The following is a 23,686-nucleotide window of genomic DNA, read 5'->3' on the forward strand; positions in this document are numbered from 1 at the left end:
TAAGCACCTACAGTGTACCAGGAGGCACTGTGTTCGTTGTAGTATTACAAAGATAAAGATTAAGGCACATACTCTGCCCTCAAGGAGCTCCCAATCTAATTGTGCAGAGAGATGTGAAAATGAATCATGAAAATCCATCGTGAGGAGTGCTGATAACAAGTCTGCTTGAAGTGAGGCAGAACTATGGATTCGTTCCACCACAGGTCTCATGGGAAAGGTATGTGGCATTTCTCCTCCTCTTCAGAATAACGAATGCTTGACATAGCTTTTGTCACTGTCTTTCAGGTCCAGTGTTACAAGAGGGATCCCCAGCATTACAATGAGTCACAGTGAACCAAGAAATGGTTATCATTCTCTTTATTTATTTTTGAGACAGGGTCTCACTCTGTTGTCCAGACTGGCGTGCATTGGCATGGATCACTGCAGCCTCCACCTCCTGGGCACGTGTGGTTCTCCCACCTCAGCCTCCCAGGTAACTAGGACTACAGGCACATGCCACCGCACCCGGCTAATTTTTGTATTTTTGTTGTAGAGATGGGATTTTGCCATGTTTCCCAGTCTGGTCTCAAAGTCCCAGGCTCAAGCGATCCTCCTGCCTAGGCCTCCCAAAGTGCTAGGATTACAGGTGTGAGCCACCACAGCCAGCCAGCATTCTTTTTTTTTTTTTGAGATGGAGTCTCGCTCTGTCGCCCAAGCTGGAGTGCAGTGGCACCATCTCGGCTCACTGCAAGCTCTGTCTCCCAGGTTCACGCCATTCTCCTGCCTCAGCCTCCCTAGTAACTGGGACTACAGGCGCCCACCATCACACCCAGATGATTTTTTGTATTTTTAGTAGGGGCGGGGTTTCACCGTGTTAGCCAGGATGATCTCGATCTCCTGACCTCGTAATCCGCCCACCTCGGCCTCCCAGAGTGCTGGGATTACAGGCATGAGCCACTGCGCCCGGCCCCAGCATTCTTAATGTTTTCTTACAAAGGTGTTTCTCTGTCAAACTCTTCCATTCACTTAAAGAAAACCATTGATGATGCATCTTAAAGAAAGCATGCTTACATTTGCCTTTTATTGCCAGATTTCTCTACTTGGCTTTATTAAAGGGCCCAAATGGCAGTGGTAGTGGTGTGGGACGTGTTCTAATAACATATGCTAAACACGTAGAGGGGAGGCAGCTTGTCATTGCAGAAGTACCTGACTGCCACTGAGCCTCACCCCTTTACTCACCCAACAAATAGTTAATGAAGAGCTACCCCTAACTCCCTACACCCCCATGCCCTCCGAAGCTGTCTACATGGGCTGCTCTGCCCTTGGCATGTGCCCTTGAGAGCTGATCCCACTTGGCCACACATGGGTTTATGCTCTAGGGTCTTTGAAAGAGAGAATTCCTGCTCTTCACCTTTCAAGCCTAAGCCTTAACATTTCAAGGGCTGCTTCTTCCTCTGGAATAACTTGCTTTTTATTGGTCATTCATGATTTGGGTGAAAAGATGGAGTCTGTAGTTCTTGCTTAACACAAAGGGCTTGACTCATATTTCCTAAAGTGTGGGACATCCAGCCACAGGCATGAAGAGGAGGAGCAAATAAACAGCACCCTGAACCCAGAAGTTCTTCTTGGCTGCCCCCTTCTCCATTCTTCTTGTCTCGCTCTTGGGCCTTTCTTCTCTTTACCACATTTACTGGCATGAAATGAATTTGAGATGTGAGCTTCAGTTCTGAGTCAGACTATATATCAAGTTGTGTCAGCAACAATAAAGGATGGTTTTCACCTGACTTGCTGAAATCATTCCACCTGGAATTACACCCACTACGAATGGGCAATTAGCAGCAAGAGCAAAAGGTGCGGCCTCATGAGCAGGGAGAAACAAGGTGGCAGAATTTCAAAACCAAGGTCTTCCGTATTCACTTAGAGTTACTGTACATGGTGGTATAAAGGCCTCTCAGTAGAAGCACTTTGTTTAGTTCGGCTAAAAATCAGAGTATCTTAGTGTTAATGTATCAACTAAATCTTTATGATTTGGGTATATGATCTTTATAAATTGAATTTTATAAATGCTCTCATGATAAAAAAAATTATACAGTTCATTCACTAAGAATAAAATTTACAAATGAATATCCCGATTTCACTTTGTAATAAATGTACTGAACCTAAATTATTCATTTAGTGTATTTCCATAAATCGCACACAAATTAAAAAAACGACAGAATCTGTACAAAAATAAGAGCTCTCCATTTTTTGTAACACTTTATTTTTTCTGTATATGAATTTGTTAATATAAAAAAATCTACTTAGAAAATTATAAAAACATCACTACAGTGTCATAAGGCTGTACATTCTCCAGGAAACACATCTTTCTTTTTCTTTTTATATATGCTTTTATTTTTCTGTGATACAAACAACTGAATATCAAATGCACGAAGTAAGAATTATACGGAGGAAAAAAATCAGATACGTTCATATATATATATATATATATATATATATTACCTTTTCAAGGCGATTTCCATCCAGAATAACCTTGGTTTGCCAGGGCCAATAGAAAGAAGTCACAAAATCGCCTTTAGGCAAATTTGTGTGTTTGCTTTCTTCTATAATTCCAATACCTCCACCGTCAACGACTTGAGATAGCTGCCAAGGTGTTATATAATCAGTGCCAGTGTCTTCATTCATTCTACAACGAAGGCTGTCACTTCACACTTGGAAGGTTGCACAGCAGCCAGGCAGAGGCGCTCCTCACTTCCCAGACGATGGGTGGCCAGGCAGAGGCACTCCTCATTTCCCACACGATGGGCGGCCAGGCAGAGGCGCTCCTCACTTCCCAAACGATGGGCGGCCAGGCAGAGGCGCTCCTCACTTCCCAGATGGGGCGGCCGGGCAGGGGCGCTCCTCACTTCCCAGACGGGGCGGCCGGGCAGAGCTGCGCCTCACATCCCAGACAATGGGCGGCTGGGCAGAAGCGCCCACTTCCCAGATGGGGCGGGCGGGCAGAGATGCTCCTCACTTCCCAGAGGGGGCAAGCAGGCAGAGGCGCTCCTCACTTCCCAGACGATGGGCGGCGGCCAGGCAGAGACGCTCCTCATTTCCCAGACGGGGCGCGCAGGCAGAGGTGCTCCTCACTTCCCGGGTGGGGCAGCCGGGCAGAGGCGCTCCTCACATCCCAGACGATGGGCGGCCAGGCAGAGACGCTCCTCACTTCCTAGATGTGGCGGTGGCTGGGCAGAGGCGCTCCTCACTTCCCAGACGGGGCGGCCAGGCAGAGGCGCTCCTCACATCCCAGAGGATGGGCGGCCAGGCAGAGACGCTCCTCACTTCCCCGACGGGGTGGCGGCTGGGCAGAGGCTGTAATCTTAGCACTTTGGGAGGCCAAGGCAGGCGGCTAGGAGGTGGAGGTTGTAGCGAGCGGAGATCACGCCACTGCACTCCAGCCTGGGCAACATTGAGCATTGAGTGGGCGAGACTCCGTCTGTAATCCTAGCACTTCGAGAGGCCGAGGCGGGCAGATGACTCGAGGTCAGGAGTTGGAGACCAGCCTGGCCAACACAGTGAAACCCCATCTCCACCAAAAATACAAAAAGCAGCCAGGTGTGGTGGTGTGCGCCTGCAATCCCAGGCACTCGGCAGGCCGAGGCAGGAGAATCACGGGAGCCCGAGGCAGGGACGTTCCAGTGAGCCGAGATTATGCCGCTGCACCCCAGCCTGGGCAACAGAGGGAGGGAGGGAGTGAAGGAAGGAAGGGAGGGAGGGCAGGCAGGCACATCTTTGGAAATAGTACAACTACTAGGAACTCGTAATGAAATTCAAGTCCTGGATGTGCTGCAGATGCATCCCAATAATCAGGGTGGCCTCAAAACCCTGTCTGTCCTCTGTAGCACTTTTAGAAATGGCCTGCGACATTCACTGAGATCGAATTTTTCTGTCTTCAAACATCACCATTGGTTTCTGCGGATATCCTTAAGGTGATACTCTATTTTTAAAAATGAAAGAGAAAGGTTTAAAAAACGTTGACAATGACATTTCCAACAGCTCTGCACCACCTAAGGAATGATCTCACTATGGTTTGTCCTATGCTCGAGTCAGGTCCTAAAGAATTTTCTTGGCTTTCTATATCCTTTGAACTAATAATTCACTTGTTTCAAAATGTAAGATTTTTCCTGTGGACAAATCTGATATAGTCCCATCGTCTATCTGCTTTGGGAATATTTTTTGAACAACACACTTTAGTTTTTATTTATTCATTTATTTATTTATTTTGAGACAGAGTCTCGCTCCTGTTGCCCAGGCTAGAGTGCAATGGCGTGATCTCAGCTCACCGCAACCTCCGCCTCCCAGGTTCAAGCGATTCTCCTGCCTCAGCCTTCTGAGTAGCTAGGAATACAGGCATGTGCCACCACCCCCTGCTAATTTTGTATTTTTAGTAGAGACGGGGTTTCTCCATGTTGGTCAGGCTGGTCTCGAACTCCTGACCTCAGGTGATCTGCCCGCCTTGGCCTCCCAAAGCGTGGGATTACAGACATGAACCACTGCACCCAGCATACTTTTATTCTTTAAAAAAGATATATTTACTTTGTATTATTTGGAACTAGTAAGTGAGATCTCCTAAAAGAAAACAACCAGGATACATGACTATTAACATCAAACAGCAGAGGACATATGAAAATCTTATTGGTGGGAGAGCTATTAAAGATGCCTCCCATTGGGAATAAGCTAACACATGAAGTTGCACAATCCTTACATATTTTTGTCAAACACATTAAGGATAAAAAGCAAGTGCTCTTTTTAAAATTGCAAAATGTCTTCTGCAAATTTTTACTAATCCTAATTGTCAGCAATTTAAAACATTCGAATTGATAAACACCTACCTGGAAATCTTTGATGAAAGTTAGGAAGTAGAAAATAAAGCCAAAGGCCACTGTCCATTCACATACCGCACTCACTACGTGATATATATAATCCTAATGCAACAATAAAGAAACAGAATTTAGCCTAAAAAGACTCACTTTAATGTACATACTGAAATACAATGAGGAGGTTCAACCAAAGGAAAAAGCTGTCCAGTAAGCATAAGTCAGAACTTTGAGGATATACGGTAAGCACAACCGCGTTACTAAGTGTCAGGGCACCTGCCCGCTGAGAATGCGAAGGCAGGTATTCCAAAGTTCTTTCTGGCTCGCACAAACTCTCGTTTTAAGATTTAGTTTGTCACTTCAAAAGGTAGACTAAGGACTACAAAATGGCTGAGACTGGGAAGCAAATTTGGACTCAACAGAAGAAAGAAATTTCCATACAAGGCATGACTTGGTCTCACTCTGCTGAGAATCCCTAAGTGTAAGGGCATGCTTAACAAGCGGTCTCGCAGTTGTTCCAAAGAATGTGTGTACACATCTAGATGAACCTGGCCAACTAGTCCCCTAGGTTTCGTGTTTCCCTGTTTATATAGAAATGATCATTCAGGAAATAGTTCTGCTTAACATCCTAAGGTAAATACAGCTACAAAGAAAATGCTAATAATGGACATCCACATGTTAACTCTATATCTTCTTGGAGGCAAGAATGAGAGAATGGAAGCCAAGGAGAATGGCTTCAATCAGATGTTCCAAACTCAGTTGCCTATGGAGGCCAGAAAATTAACAATAATAAATAAAACTGATGGTTGTGAAAAGAGAGGGAAGTTAGGGAGCCCACGCCTCATCAGCTCAATTCCATGGGAAAATAATACACTAGTGTTGCTTTCAAAGAGGTTTAAAAAAAAAAAAATACCGTGTGTGTGTGTGTGCGCGCGTGTGTGTGTCTGTGTGTCTGTGTATGTGTCTGTGTGTGATATCTCCTGATTTTTCAGTGCTGGAAACTAATTTTAAAACTCTGTTGCAGTGGCTCACACCTGTAATCTCAGCACTTTGGAAGGATGAGGCAGGAGGATCACTTGAGCCCAGGAGTTTGAGACCAGCCTGGGCAACATAAAGAGACAAAAAAAAATTAGCTGGGCATGGTGGCCTGCACCTGCAGTCCCAGCTACTTGGGAGGCTGAACTGGGAGGATCACTTGAGCCTGGGGGATAGAGGTTGCAGTGAACCATGATTGCATCACTCTACTCCAACCTGGGTGACAGAGCGAGACTCTGTCTCAAAAATAATAATAATAAAATAAAAATAAATAAAACTCTGAGTCAAATATGCACGTCTGCATTCTGACGTTAGCTCACATGCCAAATGAGGCCTGGGGACTGTCAGTGTGCCCCCTCTGATTTCCTTCGTCACTTTCTGCTCTGCTGAAATGAGGAACTACCCCTAACTCCCCACACCCCCATGCCCTCCGAAGCTGTCTACATGGGTTGCTCTGCCCTTAGCACATGCCCTTGAGGGCTGACCCCACTGCTGTTCTGCCCCAAACGGCTGTAGGCTACGAGGGTGAGTAAACGTGCTGGATCACAGGGCAGCTCCATAGTGACAGTTGTTTTCTTTGATCCTGTTTTCATCCAGACAGATCGAGTGGAGGCACCCAAGCCCTCCGAGCGTCACTCTTCACTCTCCTTGTCATGGTCACATCCACCCGCTGTTCTCATGCTAGGTCACACCGAGGAGGACCTGACCAGCCTACAGTAGGAGGTAGAGAACAGAGGCTTCCTCCTTCTGGTACCAGTACCAGGGGACCTGCCTGGTATCATCCCTGAACAAGGAAGATGGCTTCTAAAAATAAAGGCAGAAATTTGGGGGGAATTTCTTAAGCATGCTATTAATGAAAGCACATGGAACCAAGAGTCCTGAATGCAGGCAAAGCCCTAATATCCTTGCTATGTGAAATGAGATAGTGACATTATAATTCTCACCTCCCCCTACCAAGTAAGTCACTGTATATAAATGTGCTGTGAAAGCTGTAAAGCACTACACAGAAGTTTGAGGCAGTACCTAAATGATTATTCAGTGAATTAATGTAAAGGGAATTTTTTTACATCCTTTGATATTAGGAACAGAAGGAAATGCAAGAGTGGCACAGTCATTTATGGAGTGAATAGAAAACTATGTGCTTTTCACATTTTTAAGATAGAAAGTGGAATATAACAGATTTTTAACTGCCTGGGAATATACTTCCATAAGCCCTTCCCAGCAGCGGGTTTGTGGTAGAAGGTCTCCCCCGAGTGGCTGAAAAGTAAAGTACACCTAAGCTGCTCCGCTGTGCGGTCTCACTTTCGGAAAGAGGTTCTCACCAACGGAAAGAGGAACTGAACCCCCTTCGCATGATGGGGCTAATTCCCCACATATAAGAAAAAAAAACTGCCTTTTGCCTAGGTCTAACCTATTGGCTAATTTGGCCATTTTAAGGTCACATTTTAAAGAAGCCCTTTGGTTTTTTTTTTTTTTTGAGATGGAGTCTCACTCTTGTTGCCCAGGCTGGAGTGCATTGGCGTGATCTCGGCTCACTGCAACCTCCAACTCTCCAACTCCTGGGTACAAGCGATTCTCCTGCCTCAGCCTCCCAAGTAGCTGGGACTAGAGGTGTGTGCCACCACACCTTTTTTTTTTAGTACAGACAGGGTTTTGCCATATTGGCCAGGCTAGTCTTGAACTCTGACCTCAAGTGATCCGCCCGCCTTGGCCTCCCAAAGTGTTGGGATTACAGGCCTGAGCCACCGCGCCTGGCCAAGAAGCACTTTTTGATCTCCTGTCTGGATCATTCTCTTCCTCACCATCTTCTGTCTCTCTCTTGTCTTGGCAGGCTTCCATTACCTGCCAGAGTTCTCCGTCTTGGGAAATCCTGCTGTCTCCTCTAGCCACCCTCGTGTTCCTCCTTCACCTCTTACCTCCAGTCCAGAACAGGACTCAATAAACATTCGGTTGACAGCTGAATGAACGAACCATCCCTCTCACTATTTCACTTCTTGCCATTGGCCTCTAACCTCGGCGTTTTACTGAAACTACTTTTTGACAAACATCACTGACTCCCTTATTGCCCAAATTGAGGGACTTCCTTCCTAAAGGCTGTTCAGCTGCATATGCCATAGTTAGCCATTTCCCTTGCCTTTGAAAAATGTCCTTTAGTCTCTGGGATCGTATCTCCTCTCATTCCATCGTTAGGATTAATTGCTATTGCTTCTGCATTTCCACAATGTGTTGTCTGAAGTCCAATTCAGCATTTTTTTATACTTCAAAGTATTACATTTAGCCATTGACAACTGGCTGTTTGCCCCTCTGAACTATAAAATCCCTCAGGATCCTCTATCCCATGGCCACCCTGCCCTCTATAATCTTTCACAGTCTTGCATGTGGTAGGGACTCATCAATGAGGTCTACCATACAACACAAGTCTAGTTCTTCTCTCTGGTCCATGATCCCTTTACTTCTCCTTTGCTGGAAGTATTCTTCCACCTGATCCTTGGGGGAAAGAATCCTCTGTCTCTCACTAACTCTCTACTTTCCTGGGGCATCCTTGATTCTCCTGTAAGGCATCCAGATGAACCACTACTACAGGTATCTAATAGGATGAGTTGATCTCAATGTCAAACATTTGGTTCCATGTGTTCTGATGCTTGGTCCAAAATGTCCTGGTCTACCCCACACTCTAAAACTCTACCCTACACTCTGACGACTCCCAGTCCCACCAGAAGTCTAGGCCCACCGGGGTGCAAGCAATCCTTCCACCTCAGCTTCCCAAGTAGCTGGGACTACAGGCGCATGCCACAACGTCTGGCTAATTTTTGTAGAGACAGGGTCTTACTGTGTTACCCTGATTGGTCTTGATCTCCTGGACTCAAGCAATCCTCCTGCCTCAGCCTCCCAAAGTGCTGGGATTACAGGCATGAAACACAGCACCTGGTGTAGGCCCATGTTTCTAACCTCAATATCTCATGATATCCTCAGAGTCATCAACTCTAACCAAACTCATCCACTTCCACCTACTAAATTATTTATCCCTGTTAGGGGCCTTATTTCTGGTCAAGGGAATAAATTCTTTGGTTCCCCTAAGATAAAAACTTAGAAGTCATCTTTGATTCATCATGCCACTTCATTCTTGTGTTAGTCATTTGCCAACACCCATCAGATTTCCCCTATTTGAAATGTGAACTAGTAGAACTGCCTTCTCCTTGCCCTCCTAATGCCAAGCTCTCCAAGGCATCCCAGGCATTGCTTCTGTCTAACACTCATCTAATAATACTCTTTCTATTTGCTTTACTGTTCGAAAGTCTGCAGGTTGGGCATGGTGGCTCACGCCTGTAATCCCAGCACTTCAGGAGGCCAAGGCGGGCGGATCACGAGGTGCAGAGATCAAGACCATCCTGGCTAACACGGTGAAATCCTGTCTCTACTAAAAATACAAAAACTAGCTGGGCATGGTGGTGCGCGCCTGTAATCCCAGCTAGCACCTGTAATCCCAGCTATTTGGGAGGCTGAGACGGGAGAATTGCTTGAACCTGAGAGGCAGAGGTTGCAGTGAGCCGAGATCGCGCCATTGCACTCCAGCCTAGGCAACAAGGGCAAAACTCCGTCTCAAAAAAAAAAAAAAAAAAAAGTCTTCAAAGTCTTACTCTGGTCACCTATGTCAAGTACAAGCCTCTCTGCCTGCCTCTTACAGCCACTGCACCCTTGCACAGTTATCCCTGGCTGCAGTGATTTCTCACTCTATCCTGAAATGAACTATCCACCACACTGGAGCTGGTATCGTCCTCTCTACTTAACATTCCATGCTCCCTTTCACCACCAAACACCTTCATTCACACTGTCCCTCTACCCTCTTTTACTAAAGATAGATAGTTGAAGCGTTTAATAAAGAAATTAAAGGCCAGGTGTGATGGCTCACGCCTGTAATCCCAGCACTTTGGGAGTCCGAGGCGGGCAGATCACGAGGTCAGGAGATCGAGACCATCCTGGCTAACACTGTGAAACCCCGTCTCTACTAAAAATACAAAAAAGTAGCCACGGGTGGTGGCGGGTGCCTGTAGTCCCAGCTACTCAGGAGGCTGAGGCAGGAGAATGGTGTGAACTCGGGAGGCGGAGCTTGCAGAGAGCCAAGGTTGTGCCACTGCACTCCAGCCTGGGCGGCAGAACGAGACTCTGTCTCAAAAAAAAAAAAGAAAGAAAGAAAGGAAAGAAGGAAAGAAAGAAAGAAAGAAGAAAGAAAGAGAAGAAAGAAAGAAAGAAAGAAAGAAAGAAAGAAAGAAAGAAAGAAAGAAAGAAAGAAAGAAAGAAAGAAAGAAAGAAAGAAAGAAGAAGGAAGGAAGGAAGAAAGAAAGAAAGAAGAAAGAAAGAAAGAAAAGAAATTAGAGGGCCGGGTGCGGTGGATCACGCCTATAATCCCAGCATTTTGGAAGGCCGAGACGGGGGGATCACTTGAGGCCAGGAGCTCTAAACCAGCCTTGCCAACATGGGAAAAATCTTGTCTCTACTAAAAATACAAAAATTAGCCAGGCATATGGCGCACGCCTGTGGTCCCAGCTACTCAAGAGGCCGAGGCACAAGAATCACTTGAACCCAGGAGGCAAAGATTGCAATGAGCTGAGATCATGCCACTTCACTCCAGCCTGGGTGACAGAGCGAGACTCTGTCTCAGAAAAGAACAAAACAAAACCAAAAATTAGCTAGGCCTGGTGGCATGTGCCTGTAGTCCCAGCTACTTGGGAGACTGAGGCAGGAGAATCGCTTGAGCCTGGGAGGCAGAGGTTGCAGTAAGCTGAGATTGCACCACTGCACTCCAGCCTGGGCAACATGGCAAGACTCCGTCTCAAAAAAAAAAAAAGAAGAAGAAGAAAGAAAGAAATTAGGAACTCAAAATTTTGAAAATAATTCCAGCAAGCATTTGGAATTACCCTGATAGCTAATTACTACATACTGCCAAATGATTGGACAGTAAATTGATTACATGCCATGTTTATTTCACATTTTGCAACTTGTTCTAAGAAACGGCAGTGATCTTCCCTAGGCCTAGCCTGGCCACAAGCTCACATAACCACATCCAACAACCACATTCACAACAACTTAAATGTTACCTTATCTCTTGGATTCCACTCCAGCTTGGTTATGGAAATTAGTGAAGCACAGACAATCACTGAAAAAAGTAAACAGTTAAGGAAACTACAGCACACAACAGTTCCTTTAATGTTAAGACTAGATTATTCTCCTAATAATATAATCATTATACAGCGTTAAAATGTTAATACCAACATTTCTATCATCAATTAAAATGTTAATACCAACATTTCTACAATCAAACCAGTTATATTAGCTTCTTATAAACTCAAACTTTAAATTCAATAATGAGAGTTAAATAACAATATGGAAATACCTTCGCAATAGTTTTCCAGTGTGTATAGTAAAATTTATTAAAATTTGTCGCTACCTTTTGCACAACCCTGCACGTTTCTGGATCTTCCCACTTAAACTAGCTGTTTAAATGTGGTCAAAATGACTGACCCAGCAGTCCAAGATAGTTCTTTTTGGGTACTTCCCACTGAATAAAAATACTTTTTCCCTAAAATACTATTTTCCTTTCCCTTTTTTTTTTTTTTTTTTTGAGATGGACTGTCGCTCTGTCACCCAGGCTGGAGTGCAATGGCACGATCTCGGCTCACTGCAACCTCCACCTCCTGGGTTCAAGCATTCTCCTGCCTCAGCCTCCTGAACAGTTGGGATTACAGGCACCCACCACCATGCCCAGCTAATTTTTTGTATTTTTATTAGAGACTGTGTTTCACCATGTTGGTCAGGCTGGTCTTGAACTCCTGACCTCAGGTGATCCGCCCACCTCGGCCTCCCAAAGTGCTGGGATTACAGGCGTGAGCCACCGTGCCCAGCCTAAAATACTATTTCCAAGGTAACAGCTTTAAGGAAAATGTTAAATTCCAAAGTGCCAAGGCTCATATACAAAAACAAGCTACAGAAACTCAAACTATTATCTTTAAAAAACAGACTTCTGTTGGGTAATTGGGTATAAGGTGAGCCCTTCCTTCCTGGCCCAAAGATCTGGCAAATCAAAGAGATTCGCCCCATATCAGACTTCAGGGATGATTGACACATGCCTACAGTCCAGCCTAATAATGCCAGGGGCTGAAGCTCCTATCTTCCACGGGCAATACTTTCTGCACGAAGGCAGTGATAACCATTTTGATTGAACTTAGAATGCAAAAGAGAAAGCTAGAGAGAAACGGGATGCTCTAAAAAGTCTGCAAAATATTAGAAATTCAAAATGTTAGGCCAGGCGCGGTGGCTCACGCCTATAATCCCAGCACTTTGGGAGGCTGAGGCGGGCGAATCACCTGAGGTCAGGAGTTCGAGACTAGTCTGACCAACATGGTGAAATCTGGTCTCTACTAAAAATACAAAAATTAGCTGGCCATGGTGGCGTGCACCTGTAATCCCAGCTACCTGGGAGGCTGAGGCAGGAGAATTGCTTGAACCCAGGAGGTGGCAGTGAGCTGAGTTTGCACCACTGCACTCCAGCCTGGGCAACAGGGTGAGACTCTGTCTCAAAAAAATAAATAAATAAAATGTTGAGCCAAGCAAAGTTTAGAGCCTCCTCTGAATTCAGAGTCAACATCATCTCTCTTAACTCCCACCCCCCGCAAATTGTACAGAGTTTAACGCTTCTGATTCTCAAAATAAAAGAAGTAGAGAGCACAGAAGATTCTCTGATCATTTCATCACCTCCCATCTGTTTCTAATAGTTTAAAAGCCTCTTAATTCTTTCATTTATTTATTCTTAGTTCCATCTTCAGTGCACCAGGTACCATTCTGGCCTAGGGGTGGGAGAAGGGAAAACTTGGTCTCAGCTCTCAGAAATATCACAACTTTGTTGGACCAGACCCAGGGAATGTACCATACTACAGAGAAAAGGACTGGGTACAGCAATGACTGTAAGGAAAAATTATTAATTCAGAATGGAATGGGAGAAAGCTTCATTCAGTGAAACTTAATGTAAGTTGTGAAGTTTAAGGAGCTCTCTAGAGCAGCACCATCCCACAGAAGTATGTGTAATTTTTAATTTTCTAATATGCAAATTTATTTATTTATTTATTTGAGATGGAGTCTCGCTCTGTCACTCAGGCTGGAGTGCAGTGGCGTGATCTCAGCTCACCTGCAACCTCCGCCTCCTGGGTTCAAGCAATTCTCCTGCCTCAGCCTCCTGAGCAGCTGGGATTACAGGTGCCCACCACCACGCCTGGCTAGTTTTTCTATTTTTAGTAGAGATGGGGTTTCACCATGTTGGCCAGGCTGGTCTTGAACTCCTGACCTCAAGTGATCCTCCCACCTCGGCCTCCTAAAATGCTGGGATTACAGGCATGCCTGACCCCTAACTTAATTTTAATAATATATCTTATCTAACCCAACACATAAAAATATTGTCAATATAAGATATACATAATATGCAAAACATATATATTGATAAACAACATACATCTCATTTAACTCAATATATCAAATAATATTGCTGATGGTATTATCATTTCAATGTATAATAATATAAAAAATTATTGAGATATTTTACTTCTTTTTCTTATCAAATCCTTGAAATCAGGTGTATGTTTTACATTTAGGACACATCTCAATCTGGACTAGCCACATTTCAAGTATGCAAAAGCCACATGTGAGTACCATGTTGAACCAACAGCTCTAGCAAGACAAAGTGGAGGAGGATAATCCAGCCAGTAGAGATTGGTTAAAAACAGAGGACAACAACCAACCAAGCCTGAGGGAGAAGCCGTAAAAACAGGGATGAAGAAATAGGAGGTCTCAGATCATGGGTCTCATGCAGAGGAACCTGGACTTTATGTTGTTGGTGATTTCTGAAGCTTTCAGAAGCTTGAGAAGCCCAGTGCAAGACAGATAATTCATCAGGAAAGGTTTAGAAGCAGGATTCTAATGTCTGCTTCACTAGGTGCCTCAGTTTCTTCGGTAGTCAAATGAGGCTATTACACAGAAATACTGCAGTAAGAAGAAACCGGGGCATTTTAAAGATGCTTTCAATTCTTTTTTTTTTTTTTTGAGACGGGGTCTCACTCTGTCACCAGGGCTGGAGTGCAGTGGCAAAATCTTGGCTCACTCTAACCTCCCACTCCCGGTTCAAGCGATTCTCCTGCCTCAGCCTCCCAAGTAGCTGGGACTAAAGGCATACGCCACCAGGCTTGGCTAATTTTTGTATCTTTAGTAGAGATGAGGTTTCACCATGTTGGCCAGGTTGGTCTCGAACTCCTGACCTCAAGTGATCCACCCACCTCGGCCTCCCAAAGTGCTGGGATTACAGGTGTGAGCCACCACACCCAGCCTATTTAAAGATGCTGTCAATTCTTTGTAAGGAAATATAAATACCACACTAATGTTTAAGACAGAAGATCTTTTCGTGTGGATGAATTCATTCAAGTTAATCTGAAATAGGGTTATAACCCCTTTCTGTGTGGGGCTGCTTCCTGTTGGCATGACTTACACTAAGAACTTTCTAGAGGCCAGGCGCAGTGGCTCACACCTGTAATCTCAGCACTTTGGGAGGCTGAGGCGGGTGGATCACCTGAGGTCAGGAGTTTGACACCAGCCTGGCCAACATGGTGAAACCCCCGTCTCTACTAAAAATATGAAAAGTAGCCGGGCGTGGTGGTGGGCACCTGTAATACCAGCTACTAGGGAGGCTAAGGCAGGAGAATTGCTTGAACCTGGGAGGCAGAGGTTGCAGTGAGTGGAGATCGCACCATTGCACTCCAGCCTGGGTGACAGAGTGAGACTCCATCTCAAAAAAAAAAAACTTCCTAGAAATGAGAATTATTAGTAAGTGAAACTCTGAGGCCTGAAATGCTTATTTTGCTAAAACTCTCTGACTGATATCTACGGATCTGTTTCCAAAGTTGGAAGCAAGGGAAGGTTTCCTGCATCAAGAAACTTTGCTTGTAACACTACAACCACTATTACGAATTTTACAACTAACACAAGACAAAAAGTTGAAAGAGATATATTCAAAGAGAAAGTGTTCCTTTAACCTATAAGTAAGACAAGGAATTTGAGAAGCAACTATCTTAGGAACAAGGGTATGTATTTTGTTGGTAAATTTCTCAGTACTAGGATTTGGCTACTCTGTGCTTGGAAATTTTGTAATTAAAAATGTCCTTCCCCAAGATGGAAAAAAACCCAAAATCATACTTAGACTTCACATTTTGTAGTTTCTATTTTAGAAAAGAACATAAAGCTTAATATTTAGAAGCAAGTGATGTGTTTTCACTCCATCTTGCCCACTTTATACCGTAACTCAACCCAGACTAACAAAATTGCCGCCAATAACATAGTTCGATTTTCCTACAATCTGACATTAGTCATCATTGTGTAATGACCCTGAAGCTTTCTCTGATATGACTACAGATGGCATTTTGAAAGATGGGGAATTCTGCAACTCTTTAAGACCACGGCTTTTTTTCCTTGTTAAATACTTCATTAAAGAAAAAGCTTTCGTTTCCTCTAAATCAGAATCTAAAAGCATGCTAAATTTATATTTTCATTTCCTTTCAGATTGCTGAGTTAGAAAATAAAATGGATTTCATTTTGAAAATGAAATTAGTGACTATAAAAAGAAAAGGCTAAACATATTTTAATTTACTCAGTAATAAGTGATCTAGAGCTTTTTAAAAATCTCTTCACATGGATGAGTAAATCAAACTGTCTTGCCACCTACGTGCAGGGAGGGGGAGAGTTTAGCCTTGAGGGACTTCGTGGGGCTATTACTTTGAGTACAATATCAATATTTGGTGTCTTTAGCCAAGCACTACAAAGAAAAATAAATATTTTCATATGGCTCATGAAACTGGCCCTGTGAGAAGGAAAGTAAACAGAGACTAAAGTGTTCCTACATTTTCCACCCTTCTTTCATACCATTCTTCCCCCTAAAGAGACTTTTGATCTAACTAGACAATATTGAGACATCTTCTTAATGATCTACACTTTTTTTTTTTTTGAGACCGAGTTTTGCTCTTGTTGCCCAGGCTGGAGTACAATGGTGTGATCTCGGCTCACCGCAACCTCCACCTCCCGGGTTCAAGCAATTCTTCTGCCTCAGCCTCCCAAGTAGCTGGGATTACAGGCATGCACCACCATGCCCGGCTAATTTTGTATTTTTAGTAGAGACAGGGTTTCTCCATGTTGGTCAGGCTGGTCTTGAACTCTCAACCTCAGGTGATCTACCCACCTGAGCCTCCCAAAGTGCTGGGATTACAGAAGTGAGCCACCGCGCCTGGCTTGATCTACACTTTTATCCCAATTGTTTTTCTGAAAAATGTGGAAACTTGGTTGCTATCCTTTGCTTTTTTTTTTTTTTTCGGTTGTGGGGAAGGGAAATGTCAAGCTTTGCTAAGACACCGTGACAAAGATCCTTTGCGTGGCTGAACTTTAGTCAAGCTCCTGAAACTTCTCCTAGGTCCATCTGTGCACTTCCTTGTAAGATCCAGTTTCAGCAAAGAACCCTGGCTAAGTCAGTTTAGCAAGGACCCCCCACCCTGATACCTGATCACACTCAATATCTGATTGGGTTCCTCCTCTTCCCCCCTTCCCAGGTGATGTCTGATCACATCGCCAGTACTCAACAAGAATCCTGTTAGGTTGGTTTGGCCAGAATTTCCCCTCATCCTTGAGGTTTCCTTTTAGTACTTTTCCATTCACTGACCTCATCCTATTCCTTGGCTATAAATTCGTACTTGCCAATGCTGTATTCAGAGTTGAGCCCAATCTCTCTGCCCTGCTGTCAGAACCCATTGCAGTGGTCTCTATAAAGTCTTCACTATCCTTCTTTAACAAGTGTCATTGAATGTTTTATTCCTTTAACGAGGGGCAAATGTGAAAAAGGATACTGGGGATGACAGCTGCGCAAGCCACGGCAGAGATGAACATCCGTATGCGGCATGTCGAGAGACTGTTCCACTGGGGACACGATTTATAGGAGATTATAGATTGTAGGAGCGTGTACAGGACACCAAAGACAAAGGCCAAAAGAGCGCCCCCGTCGTGAACCACTGGCACAGCTAACTCCTGGAGAAAAAGTCATAAATGTGTGTTACTCTGGGTGGGTTTGTCAACATCGAGCCGCGAGCACTCTCACTCTGGGCTGCTTTGAGCCATTGGTCATCACAGATGCACCACTTCTCGGAAAATGGGGCTGTTTGACTACCAAAAGAAAAGCCTTCCAGGTGCTGAAATTAATGCCAAAAAGTTCATTGTTCCACAGCGAACCTGGGCTCATGGGACAAGGAAAAGAGGTCTGCCTTAGAGGTGGGAGGGTTGAGTATGGTGGGCTTCAGAGTCTGGTACACCTGGATTAAAAGTCCTGACTCCACCATGAGGCTCTGTGACCTTACTGCAAAGCCTCGATTTCTGTATCTAAAAACGGGCATAATCATCTCAGTCTTGCATGTTTGCAGTGAAGATTATAGGATACATATCATGTACAATTTTCTCTTTTTGTTGTTGTTGTTTTTGAGACAGAGTTTCACTCTTGCTGCCCAGGCTGGAGTGCAGTGACACGAACTCGGCTCACTGCAACCTCTGCCGCCCAGGTTCAAGCAATTCTCCTGTCTCAGCTTCCCAAGTAATTGAGATTACAGGCACGTGCCACCATGCCCGGCTAATTTTTGTATTTTTAGTAGAGACGGGGTTTTGCCATGTTGGCCAGGCTGGTCTCGAACTCCTGACCTCGTGATCCGCCCATCTCGGCCTTCCAAAGTTCTGGGATTACAGGCGTGAGCCACTGCACCCAACCCTGCCTTTTTCGTTACAGAAATTTTTGTTTGATGTCATCAATAAACTTCGGTATGATATGATTGAAAAAGAAACCAAAGTACGTGACTCGTTCCATGATGGTGCCAAGGGTGGTTTGGGGTTTTTGGGCTCCCTGCTCCCTGATAATCGCTACTCATCCCTCCCAAGGCACCTCAAATGAACACACCATCTAAGTAAAACCACTGCTTTTGTTATGCAAATGCAGCTTCTTTTTCTTTTTTCTTTTTTTTTTTTTTTTTTGATACAGGGTCTCACTCTGTTGCCTAGGTGGGAGTGCAGTGGCATGATCATAGCTCACTGCAGCCTTGAATTCCTGGGCTCAAGAGATCCTCCCACCCCCTCAAGTAGCTGGGACTACAGGCACATGCCACCACACCCAGTTCTGGCTAATTTTTTTTCAAAGGCAGCTTCTAAACAAGTTCCCTGTCCCCGCCTTCCTGTAACCAGCCATTTCAACCAGAAGGCAGCCCCTATGCCAGTCTAGGCGGAAAGTTGGTGCAGACCCTGTACACACTACACACTCAGAATTGCACCTCACCTTCGGCTCCTTTCTTTTCCTTTCTTTTTTTTTTTTTTTTTTGAGGCAGAGTCTTGCTCTGTTGCCCAGGCTGTAGTGCAGTGATGAGATCTCGGCTCATTACAACCTCCACTGCCCAGGTTCAAGCGATTCTCATGCCCCAGCCTCCCAAGTAGTTGGGATTACAGGCATGCACCACCACGCTGAGCTAATTTTTCTATTTTCAGTAGAGACGGCGGTTTCTCCATGTTGGCCAGGCTGGTCTCGAACTTATGACCTCAGGTGATCCACTCACCTCAGCCTTCCAAAGTGCTGGGATTATAGGCGTGAGCCACCACGCCTGGCCTCGGCTCCTTTCAAATGTGCACTGGGCACAACCTTCCAGTCGAGGAACATTTAGATGGAACCACTGGGTCTCGACTTAAGCTTGAAAATGCAAGCTTTGCAAAGGGCAAGTTAAAGTGTTGTCCAGGAGAGCCTGGTTTTGGCCACAGGCCACCCCTTGGCCTCAGCTCCTGGTGAACACACTCTTCCCCCAGCTTGCCTCTGACCTGGGCCACCTGGGCTTCTCCAGCACCACAATGTTTGCCATCCAGACAGTTCAACCTCAAGCTGGAGCACAAATGAACTGATTAAATTTTCATTCACCACATAAGAAAGGGAGGTGCAGAAAAAAAAAAAAAAAAAGACCTTTTAACTTATTTCTAAGGAAATGTATTTCCTAGTATCAAACCTAGAAATAAGGGGAGAAATTCATTAGATGATTGGTGTTATATTCAAATATGACTGCACTGACTCTGCAATACATCATATAGTTTCTGTATACCTAAGATACCTCGCATGGGCCAGGTACTGTGGCTCACGCCTGTAATCCCAGCACTTTGGGAGGCTGAGGCAGGTGGATTACAAGGTCAGGACTTTGAGACCAGCCTGGCCGACGTGGTGAAACCGTGTCTTTACTAAAAATACAAAAATTAGCCAGGTGTGGTGGTGCGTGCCTGTAATCCCAGCTACCAGGGACACTGAGGCAGCAGAATTACTGGACCCCAGGAGATGGAGACTGCAGTGAGCCGAGATTGTGCCACTGAACTACAGTCTGGGCGACAGAGTGAGACTCCATCTCAAATAAATAAATAAATAAATAAATAAATAAATAAATAAATAAAATCAGACGGGCATGATGGTGTGTGCCTATAGTCCCAGCTACTTGGGAGGCTGAGGTGGGAGAATCACTTGAGCTTGGGAGACCAAGTCTGCAGTGAGCTATGATAGCACCACTGCACTCTAGTCTGGGCAACAGAGTGAGACCTTGTCTCAAAAAATAAAATAAAAATAAATAAAAGACTGGGCACATTAGGCCGGGCGCGGTGGCTCACACCTGTAATCTCAGCACTTTGGGAGGCCGAGGCGGGCGGATCACAAGGTCAGGAGATCGAGACCATCCTGGCTAACACGGTGAAACCCCGTCTCTACTAAAAATACAAAAAATTAGCCAGGCGAGGTGGCAGGCGCCTGTAGTCCCAGCTACGCGGGAGGCTGAGGCAGGAGAATGGCGTGAACCCCGGGGGGCGGAGCCTGCAGTGAGCCGAGATCGCGCCACTGCACTCCAGCCTGGGTGAAAGAGCGAGACTCCGTCTCAAAAAAAAAAAAAAAAAAAAAAAAAAAAAAAAAAAAAGACTGGGCACAGTGGCTTATGTCTGTAAACCCATCACTTTGGGAGGCCAAGGCAGGTGTATCACTTGAGCTTAGGAGTTCAAGACCAACCTGGGCAATGTGGTGAAACACTGTCTCTACAAAAACTATAAAAATTTGCTGGGCCTAATGGCATGAACCTGTAGTTTTAGCTACTCAGGAGGCTGGGGTGGGAGGATTGCTTGAGCTCACAAGGCAGAGATTGCAGTGAGCCGTGATCGCACCACTGCACTCCAGCCTGAGCAACAGATCAAGACGCTGTCTCAAAAAATAAAGGTAAAAATAAAATTACAAATAAATAAATAAATAAGATTCCTAACATAGGCATATAGATTCAGGGAAGTTATATATGAAAAATAAAATACGACAGGGTACGGTGGCTTGTGCTTGTAATCCCAACACTTTGGGAGGCGGAGATGGGAGGATCACATGAGGCCAGGAGTTGAAGAACAGCCTCAGAAACATAGCAAGACCACATCTCTACAAAAGTAAAAATAAAAATTAGCTGGGCATGGTGATGCACCTATAGTCTCAGCTACTCAAGAGACTGAGACAGGAGGAGTTCAAGGTTTAGTCTAAGCGTTCGAGGTTACAGTGAGCTATGATTGCGCTACTGCTTTCCAGCTTAGGTGACAGAGCAAGACCCTTTCTCAACCAATCAATCAAAAAAGCAGGGAAATGATTTTTAGATCAGACATGAATTTTCAATAAAGTTAAAACCTGGCACTCTTTTTGGACTGCTTTTCAGAAACTCTCTTGGAAATTTAAAAGGTAATAACAACAACAAAGAGAGAGAGAGAATGGTTTAATAAAGCTCCATCACTCAGCTTCAAAAAAAAAAAAAATAAGAATACGTGAATACTGACAGGGTTAAACCTTGGAAAGTTTCTTTTCTAAAAAGGAAACTTTAAAAGTTTTTATTTTTAATTGACAAATAATAATTGTTTATAGGCTGGGCACGATGGCTCATGCCTCTCAGCACTTCAGGAGGCCGAGGTGGGCAGATCGCCTGAGGTCAGGAGTTCAAGACATGCCTGGCCAACATGGCGAAAGGCCATCTCTACTAAAAAATACAAAAATTAGCTGGGCATGGTGCCAGGTGCCTGTAATACCAGCTACTCGGGAGGCTGAAGCAGGAATAACTGCTTGAACCTGAGAGGCGGAGGTTGCAGTGAGCCGAGATCGCGCCACTGCACTCCAGCCTGGGCAACAGAGAGAGACTCTGTCTCAAAAAATAATAATAATTGTTCATATTTATGAGGCTTGTAGAGGTGTGTGTGTGTGTGTGTGTGTGTGTGTGTGTGTTTCCAGAGGCACGGTCTCCCTTTGTTGCCCTATGTTGCCCAGACTAGTCTCAAACTCCTGGGCTAAAGCATTCCTCCTGCCTTGGCTTCCCTAAGTGCTGGGATTACAGGCATGAGCCACCGCGCCTGGCTGTAGATGTTTTGATGTATGTTTACACTGTGGAATGATTAAATCAAGGTAATTAACATATCAATCACCTCACATACTTACTCATTTTTTTGTGTGATGAGAACATTTAAAATCTACTGTTATAGCAATTTTGAAATATACAATACACTATTATTAACTATAGTCGCCATGCTGTGCAGTAATAGATCTCCAGAATTATTAATTCAGTCTAACTGAAACTTTGTACCCTTCGACCAATACCTCCCCACTCCTCATCTTCCTCTTCACTCCTGTAACACCATTCTACTCTCTCCTTCTGTAAGTTTGATTTTCTTAGATTCCACATATAAGTGACAGCATTCGGTATTTGTCCCTCTGTGACTGGCTTATTTCGCTTAGCATAAGATCCTCCAGGTTCGTCCATGTTGCCACAAATGACAGAATTTCAAAAAGAAAGCTTTCTGAGGGAAAATAAAGTATTGACAGAAGTTAGTGAGGACACACCAAAAAGTAGCCATCTCACCCACCCATTTGGGAAAAAGATTATCTGTGAAATTCTCAAAAATGTGATTTATTGCAACTCAAGAAAATTCACCATGGCTGGGCACGGTGGCTCACACCTGTAATCCCAGCACTTTGGGAGGCCAAGGCAGGAAGATCACTTGAGTTCAAGACCAGCCTGGCCAACAAGGTGAAACCCCATCTCTACTAAAAATATAAAAATTAGCTGGACATGGTGGTGGTTGCTTGTAATCCCAGCTACTCGGGAGGCTGAGGCATGAGAATCACTTAAACCCAGGGCGGAGGTTGCAGTGAACCGAAATCGTGCCACTACCCTCTAGCCTGGGCGACAGAGCGAGACCGTCTCTACAGAAAAAAAAAAAAAAAAAAAAACAAGAGGCAGCCACACTCTCTCTTGCCCTCATATCTCAAAATCGTCTTGAGTTAGCTCAAGTTGGTTTGCTCCTGATATGACGAAAATGAATTACAGGATACCAAACAAGGAAGTTGTAAAGATACAGTTATCGGAACAATGACAAGTCAAACACTTTGCTCCCTGGGAAGTTAAGATTCTATTTCTGGTTTTTGTGAAGATTTAATCACATCATTGAAGACTTAAGGGGAACCAAAAGTTGAAATTATTTAACCATCTAAGTTTTCTTCTTAAAGTCAGCCCTTAAACGGTTTAAAAACTGACATCTGTATCTCTCATGATGTGGTTATTCAGAGGATAAAGTGATATATCTATGCTAGCCCCCATTAAACCATAACCACGCTGTACTAGATAAATTATATCATTCTAGGTCTTCCTTTTTAAATTTTTTGTGTGTGTGCTTCCTGATGGTAGAACTATGCATCATGTACTTGGTTTATTTTGTCACGGATATATCTTCATGTTAGCACTGAGGATAGCTCTCACAGGCTCTAGGAAGATGACTTCAACTCAAAGCCCGCCTCTGCCATGCATTATTCATCTGATCTTGGGCAAGTATTAACCTCTCTAGGCCTCCGTTTTACCATTGATAAATGGGAAAAATACTAGTGCCTATCTTACAAGGCTTTTATTATAATTGTATGAGTTAAAATATGGAATATTTTCTTAAACATGTGTCACAGGAAAATTTCAATAAATGTTTGTTGTTATGAAAAACAAAATGCATACTGTCATAAAAATATAAGGAAATGTCACTGAGAGCCTCCTCTTTGAATACCAGAGGTTTAAATGGTAGAATTGGTAAACACATGCAAATATTTTCACACTCTTAACAAAATCATCACAGGAGCTGAAGTAGCTCTCCCAACCAACACATCAAACCACATCAATGACAACATGGAGCAATGCAAAGCCCAAGGCCTCCTCTCAATCACACACTCTCTCATAATTATGCAAATGTGCACCCCATTTCTCCCAAGTACCAGAACTCACTTTCAAATGCTTTTTTTTTTTTTTTTGAGATAGAGTCTCGCTCTGTCGAGTGCAGTGGCACGATCTCGGCTCACTGCAACCTCCACCTCCCAGGTTCAAACGATTCTCCTGCCTCAGCTTCCTGAGTAGCTGGGATTACAGGCATATGCCACCACGCCTGGCTAATTTTATATTTTTAGTAGAAATGAGGCTTCACGATGTTGGCCAGGCTGGTCTTGAACTCCTGGTCTCATGATCCACCTCAGTTTCCCAAAGTGCTGGGATTACAGGTGTGAGCCACCACACCTGGCCCTGATTTCCAAATGTTAAAGGTTTCTAAAAAGCAAACTAACCCACTTATTGTAAACTCATCAAGCATTTAATGGCTATAATGGCATAAGTGGGCCTCTTGCATTTCTGCTGCTCTCTTCAGACACA

At 44.3% G+C, this 23,686-nt stretch overlaps 1 protein-coding gene across 2 annotated transcripts in view; it reads right to left on the reverse strand.

The window, feature by feature from the left end:
- Positions 1–2,114: 2,114 nt before the first annotated feature.
- The window catches only part of DRAM1 (DNA damage regulated autophagy modulator 1), a 46,111-nt gene continuing 24,539 nt past the window's right edge, over positions 2,115–23,686 (reverse strand). Inside the window, exons 4-7 of one of the 2 annotated variants that reach the window (XM_032168879.2) lie at positions 16,796–16,973; positions 10,967–11,025; positions 4,851–4,943; positions 2,115–3,955 (exon numbers count right to left, since the gene is read on the reverse strand). In XM_032168879.2, coding sequence (XP_032024770.1) covers positions 3,911–3,955; positions 4,851–4,943; positions 10,967–11,025; positions 16,796–16,973 — 375 coding nt within the window. In that variant the 3' untranslated portion in view covers positions 2,115–3,910. The remainder of the gene's footprint in view (positions 3,956–4,850; positions 4,944–10,966; positions 11,026–16,795; positions 16,974–23,686) is intronic. The other variant, XM_032168880.2, reaches the window with a different exon arrangement.

The sequence above is a fragment of the Hylobates moloch genome, unplaced genomic scaffold (assembly GCF_009828535.3).
Source record: "Hylobates moloch isolate HMO894 unplaced genomic scaffold, HMol_V3 SCAFFOLD_12, whole genome shotgun sequence".
Taxonomy (NCBI): domain Eukaryota; kingdom Metazoa; phylum Chordata; class Mammalia; order Primates; family Hylobatidae; genus Hylobates; species Hylobates moloch.